Here is a 7,156-nt window from a genome sequence, read left to right on the forward strand (position 1 = left end):
GTTGTGGGGCTTAACTTTGTATCCTTGACTTTCTCTGCTCTTGTTAGTTACATAAAGTCGGACTATTCCAATGCATCACCCGTGAACCCTACAAGGTTGGGTCAACACAGGTCCAAGAATTAGGCTTGTCTAGGGGTAGAGGTTGCAAGGAGCTTAGCAATTTTATTGAATGATTGGACGTATGCCTAGGCCACCAAGTTTGAGTTCTCTTCGATTTGAATTTAGGTGCTACTTTCTTCTCAATATAAAGTCTCATAGGTTGGTCGTCTAGTTTGTGCTCCTCCGGTTGGTCTATATGTGATAGAGATTCTACTTTTAGGCTACCAACTCTGACTCGGAAGGAGAAAAATAATACATTGAAAAGGAATGATAACATCATTCAAACAAATAATGCATTTATGCACGAAGTATGCAATAAACTGAATCTATAATAGCAGCAAAACTGATCGGAAGAAACATCACTTACCTAAGAGTGACCTTAGCATGGTTGCCTCACTACATAAAGAGCAACTAACATTGTCGAAGTTTATTTATATTGTTGTATTTGCCATAAAAAGCCTACCAATTTGCAAGGACGCTTCTTTTTTGGCTTAAATCCCATGCATATGTTAAAAAATCTGAGAGAGAACTTCATATCATTATCACATTTGAAGCAATCTTATTATTACTAATTAGAGGCTTTAACGGAGGCTTTGTTAGAATAATTTTCATAAGATGCGGTAGTAAAAAAAAATCTACATATTCTCACAATAAGAAAACAAAGTAACCTCTACATTTGCATTCTTACCTATATATGTCGTTATGAAAAAAAATAAAGTAACACATTTTAATTTGTATAAATTATCCATCTTAGTCATCATAAATAATAAAAAAAATCTCTCTTAAATCTACATATAAATACTAATATAAATTATCATGACAAATAATTTAATATCCATAAAGTATGTTATACATATTTCTAAATTACACACTTCTACAACTATAAAGTTAAAAATAAGTATAATGCTAGAAAGTTTTAGATCTCATCAAAAACTATATTTTTTTAAAAAAAATTATCTCCATATGACCTTATATAAAATATATTTTTTTTCTAAAATAAGAGGAGTCTTGTCAACGGACCAATAGAAATGGCATGACACAATTTTCATGCAAAGTATACGCTGGTATCTGGCGCGTTTTAGCGTGACACACCTTACCATGTATATGGCGTGGTATGGCAGTGTGATTTTCAGCCGGTTTCGTTTTGTCGTAAATGATCTTACTGCTGGCTGGTTTGGCTAGTTTGGTATGAGAGAAAAATACTGTTCTAGCTTATAATCTACGATCGTATGTGATCGTATAAGCCCAGCCGAACAGGCTGTTTGTCAACACTATGTTACCGTTGTTAGAATTAAAAATGAAAGTTGTGTTGGTTATTTTTAAATGTGATTAAATAAAAATGTTGATGGGTCCCAAATGCAGTGACAAGGTCCAATTTCTGCATGTCCCACGGGTCAGTGAGACAACCGATGTCCAAACTCGGAAGCACATCCTTCTCTCCCCTCTTCTCGCACCGCGAACAAGCGGAACACCTCGGAAGCTTCCGCTCCCAGATCTCCCGAAGAACCCTAACCCCCCAACCTTCTAGAACCTCCCCCCTCTTCTCCCGCATGGACGGCCTCGCGGCGCCGTCGCCGTCCCACTCCGGCGCCACCTCCGGCGGCGGGGCCTCCCACCGCAAGCGGAAGCTCCCCCCGTCGTCGCTCTCCGACGCCACCGCCGACGAGGACGACGACACCACCGCGCCGTCATCCCCCTCCACGGCCCCATCCTCGCCCTCCCGCCCGTCCTCTCCATCTTCCTCACACTCCGACGATGACGACGACGACGACTCGCTCCACACGTTCAATGCCGCGCGCCTCGACGGCGCGCCGGGTGGGGGCTCCGCCTCCGGCCGTCCTCCGAAGCCGGATTCCTCATCAGTGTCTGCTGCGGCGGCCGCCGCCGCGGCTGCGGCGGGCGGAGGGCCCAAGCCGGAGCCCGGCTCGGCGACCGCAGGCGACGGGAAGGAGGACCCAAAGGGGTTGTTCACGGACAACCTTCAGACCAGCGGCGCGTACAGCGCCCGTGAGGAGGGCCTCAAACGCGAGGTCAAGGCTTCTTTTTTTATTTATTTTGTTTCACTTTTCCCTGCCCGCTGATAGTATCAGTTGATTTGTGGCGGAGAGTCTGAGACAGTTGAATCTGTTCAGGAAGATTCGGGAAGGCTAAAATTTCTCTGTTATTCTAACGATGGTGTTGATGAACACATGATATGGTTAGTAGCATTTCTGACTACTCTGTTGAGCAGTATGGCGCTAGTTTTTATGAATTATGTGTCTTCCGCAGGTTGGTAGGTTTGAAGAATATCTTCGCCCGGCAGCTTCCTAATATGCCCAAAGAATATATTGTGCGCCTTGTCATGGATAGGTAATGCCCAATATAATCCGCCTATGGTTTAGCATTTACTCATAATCTTTGCGGCTTTGGAAATTGGAATAAGATTAAATTCCTTCGGTGGTAGTTAAGGCCTGTTTGCTTAGTACCCTGGAAACTTGCCAGGCACAGGCATGCAGTCCCAGGTGTAGATTTCATCTGCCTGTGGTCTAGATTGTTGCCTGGGAGAAAAGTTGCCTGGGAGGCAGCATCCAAATAGGCTCTAACTCCTTGTGCCATATGCCGCAGAACGCACAAGTCAATGATGGTTATCAGGAACAATATTGTCGTGGGAGGCATTACTTATCGCCCTTATGCAAGGTAATGCTGCCACTTTGGTTACTTTACTATTTGTTATGTTATATTTGATATTTCATATGCGCTCTTTCTATTTGAAGATCCAATAGTTCTTTGCAACTAAAAGCAAATGGCTCGCAACTGACACCACTCACTTTATGAGCAAATGTTGGCCGATCAAGATATTGCATTGTAACTTCGCACTTATTCAGGAAATCCACTGCTTTGATAATATTAAAACAGCTGGCAAGTTAGAATGTAGGATGGAAACATGTGCATGCTTTTGTTTATCCCGCATTTTTTTTTATTGTGCTAATTTTTATTTTGGAAATCATAGCCAGAGGTTTGGAGAAATAGCGTTTTGTGCTATCACAGCTGATGAGCAAGTTAAAGGCTATGGAACAAGATTAATGAATCATTTGAAGCAACATGCACGGGATGCTGATGGGCTCACACATTTCTTAACCTATGCTGATAATAATGCTGTTGGCTATTTTGTAAAGCAGGTATGGCTGCCTGACCTTTTACTTTATATAATCTATTTCTTTCAATTTCTTGTTTGCATGTATCAGTAACTAAAAAACTTCAGAAACTACATGTGTGACATACGTAGTACACCTAACCTCACACTATAGATATAACTCAAAATACTTAAAGACCTCTTTATGCTTTAGAAGGATGTGGAGTATTGATGGGTTGGATTGAATGTCCTGTATAATCATTAATATCAATTTGAACTTTAACGTCCCAATTTATCTGCAAGCAATTTCTTAGTCAGGTATAGATTAATTCTCTTAGGTATGACGTCCAAAATAATTGTTTTCATACTTGTTAGTAAAAAATTGCATTGCAAAAGGACGTGATTTGCCCTTTTTTTTCTTATTTTCTCATTGGCAACGTATAGGGTTTCACAAAGGAGATCACATTGGACAAAGAAAGATGGCAAGGGTAAGCCTGTCATTTACATGTCTTTGTTTCCAATTAAATCGTTCCATATTCTTTTTAGGAGTTTATTTGCCAATGTTGAACTTAACAGTTTGCTGGTTCTAGGTACATTAAAGACTATGATGGAGGAATATTGATGGAGTGTAAAATTGACCCAAAGCTGCCATATGTTGATCTGGCAACAATGATTCGACGTCAAAGGCAGGTAAAGTAATAATAGGCTAATGACTGCACTAAACACAATGCATCCAGCTCATGATTAAATATGTCTGTTTCCTTTTGTCATTCACTGTATTACATTTCTACAGGCCATTGATGAGAAGATTAGAGAGCTTTCTAACTGCCATATTGTTTATCCAGGAATTGATTTTCAGAAGGTTAGCTTTTTCCCTCATGGGCTCAACTATATTGGGGTGTGCTTCATCTAAACACCCCTTATTTTTGTACTCTGGAGGAACCCAGGGGGGGGGAGGGGGGCCTGCTAGGTTGCTAGGTACAAAGAAACTTCTTTTTTCTCGAACACACAAGAAGATTTCGTATCATTTTGTTAAGGAGAGTACACAAGGAGAAAAAAAAATCCTCCCCGAAACAACACAAACAAGACAAAACAACACAAGTACACTTGCAAACTGCTAGATTGCTAGGTATAAAGAGACTCGGTAGTTGATTCTCTTTGTAGAGGAAATTACTTCTAGGAATAATTTGTTTTGTCAGCTGCACAGAAATTACCTTTAGGAAAAGAGGCTGGTACGCTTGTTATGAATGAGGCTTGCCTGCACCAATCACCATGCATATTTTGTTCTCTTTGGGTTTGTGCTAGATAGTATACGAATACAAATGAAGAATAGTAAGAATGTAAGATCTATCATTTATAAGTATCTCATATTTGTTTCTTTGTAGAAAGAAGCTGGCATTCCAAGAAGACTGATAAAGCCAGAAGATATCCCTGGTCTGAGTAAGTTGTTATATTCAGACTTGTTTTGTTGTTCGCCCTTGATAGTTTTTGACAGTTAGGAGGACTATCTTGGATATTTTATTGTTCACCCTCTATAATCAAGTTTTGGCATTTAGGAGGTCCATCTTGGATGTTGTATTTTTAATTTGGTAAAATCCCGATTTTATAAACATGCTGCATGCTGAATTATCTGCAGCTGATATATTCAAAAGGTGTTTCAAATTTCTGAGTGCATTAGTGTTGGTTCGTTTTGAAAATCTCAAATAAGTAAAAGCATGAGGAGTAAATACTAGGGACTGTTAAACATACAATACCTATCTTTGTAAGAGAAAGCTGTTTATTTCCATTTTTTTATTATGTCTTTACTGTTGATTTAGTAATGAGCTTGGCCATTAATGTGATGCAGGGGAAGCTGGGTGGACGCCTGATCAGTGGGGTCATTCTAAATCACGATCAGCATTCTCCCCAGACTATAATACTTACAGGCAACAACTTACTAACCTTATGCGGACATTGTTGAAGGCAAGTTATCTATTTATCTGCACAAATCTTAGCAGATGGTACATGTTACATAGTACTCCCTCTATTCCAAGTGCAAGTCACTTTAACCTTGTCCAAATTTAGACCTCTCTACTTTGACCAAGTTTGTTAAAAAATGCAGAAACATCTACAACATCGAACCATTAGATACACCATGAAATGTTTTCATAGTGTATTTATTTGATATTGTAGATGTTAGCATATTTTTCTATAAACTTGTCAAAGCTAGAGAAGTTTGACTTAGGACAAAGTTAAAAATGACTTACAATTTGGAACGGAGAGGGTAGTTCATACAAGTTGATTGCACTGAACATATTATAAAGATGTACCTTGATACCAACCATAGATTTATGTAGTTCCATACCAAAGATATGGCAAATCAGCTAAAAAGACGTACTCCTGCTCATATGAAATTGAGAAAGACATCAAATGATTTGTTTTTACTTGTAACACGGACATCCCATTGCAGAATCTGAGTGAACATCCTGATGCTTGGCCATTTAAAGAGCCTGTGGATTCACGAGATGTTCCAGACTATTATGATATCATCAAAGATCCTATTGGTGAGTTTGAACTGCAGGGTCTATAACTCCTTTATACAATCAAAGTGACATTTTATTTAGGTGAACAACCAGTGTTTAAAATGCATGCCTGTCTGCAGATTTAAAGACGATGTTAAGAAGAGTCGACTCTGATCAATATTATGTGACCCTAGAGATGTTTGTAGCCGACATGAAGAGAATGTTCAACAATGCAAGAACTTACAATTCTCCAGATACTATCTATTACAAATGTGCGACACGGTGAGTTCTTTTTATGTACTTTGTTCTCGCAGCCAGGGATGGGTATGTTCCTGGCCAGTCAGCTGAGAACTGAGTGACATCTGGTTTTCGGAGATTTTCTAGTTGGCTGTTCTATCATGTTCACATTATCTAACCTATATAATCAACCATGCCATTCTATCTTCTAAATGGCACAATTCCCAGCTTAAATCTGGCTGATACAGTTTACACCAGCTGGCAGACTAGGGCTGAAAACCTTGCAACTCTGCCCTCTGGTTACCTCAAGCTTTTGGAATCCACCATGTGACTGTCGATTTTGTTGTTTTTGGTCATGCAGGCTTGAAAATTTCTTCTCGACCAAAATTGCTTCACTGGTTACACAAGCCTCAACCAAGAACTAGACTGGCATGGGCTCACTGGACATTGTTGTCGCATGTTGTAAAATTATTAAGTTGTATCTGATATGGTTGTCGCCTTGCTGAATGTTCCGCACGGCTATGAACTTTTAGTTTAGCATGCTCTCTTTATTTTAACCAGGAGGGACACTGATTTTTACATATTGGGGCTCAACCTGGCGGGCCTACTAATATAGATTGAGGAGATTATGTAGTTTCTAGCACCTTATGGGTAAAGATGTTTTCCAGCATCGTTGGAGAAGTAGTACAAGTTATAACCTACTCAGCATTTTGTACTCTTTTCTATTCTAAAATGTAAGTTGTTTTGGCTTTTGTAGATATGCAGCTTTTACTATGACCCGGTCCGCTGAGGCTTCAAGCCGCTACAGCTGCCTACATTTGGTTGCCCTTGTCAAGACTGTAGCATGAACTAGAAGCCTTGCAGCCGCGGTGGTTTAAATCTGCAGCGAATGGCCATATATATATATATATATATATATAACCTATATTTCGTTATGACTTACAATTTGGAACGGAGAGAGTAGACTGTTAAAGAAAACCTCAAGTAAGATGTGAAGTCATGAATTAAGGCATCATAGCTGATTAGGTAAAAGGGTTTCATTCTAATTCAGAACATTAGAATCAAGTCTGCATAAAAGGGCACAGTGTCGTACTCTAATCCAAATTATAAGATATTTTGTTTTTTCTAGATATATAGCTTTTGCTATGTGTTTAGATGTACACTGTGTAGTGAAAGCATCTACGTCCCTAGTTGGGTTTCGGTGATT

The 7,156-nt window shown here is 39.7% G+C and overlaps 1 protein-coding gene across 1 annotated transcript; it reads left to right on the top strand.

Moving 5' to 3' along the window:
• Positions 1–1,577: 1,577 nt before the first annotated feature.
• LOC136539087 (histone acetyltransferase GCN5-like) lies at positions 1,578–6,728 on the top strand. The gene is made up of 13 exons (XM_066531020.1): positions 1,578–2,129; positions 2,232–2,296; positions 2,368–2,448; positions 2,704–2,775; positions 3,089–3,257; positions 3,656–3,699; positions 3,802–3,901; positions 4,005–4,073; positions 4,597–4,651; positions 5,058–5,173; positions 5,661–5,754; positions 5,853–5,994; positions 6,311–6,728. The coding sequence occupies exons 1-13, from the start codon at positions 1,650–1,652 to the stop codon at positions 6,372–6,374; spliced, it is 1,551 nt and encodes a 516-aa protein (XP_066387117.1). The 5' UTR covers positions 1,578–1,649; the 3' UTR covers positions 6,375–6,728.
• The last annotated feature ends 428 nt before the right edge of the window (positions 6,729–7,156 follow it).

The sequence above is a fragment of the Miscanthus floridulus genome, chromosome 2 (assembly GCF_019320115.1).
Source record: "Miscanthus floridulus cultivar M001 chromosome 2, ASM1932011v1, whole genome shotgun sequence".
Lineage (NCBI taxonomy): Eukaryota > Viridiplantae > Streptophyta > Magnoliopsida > Poales > Poaceae > Miscanthus > Miscanthus floridulus.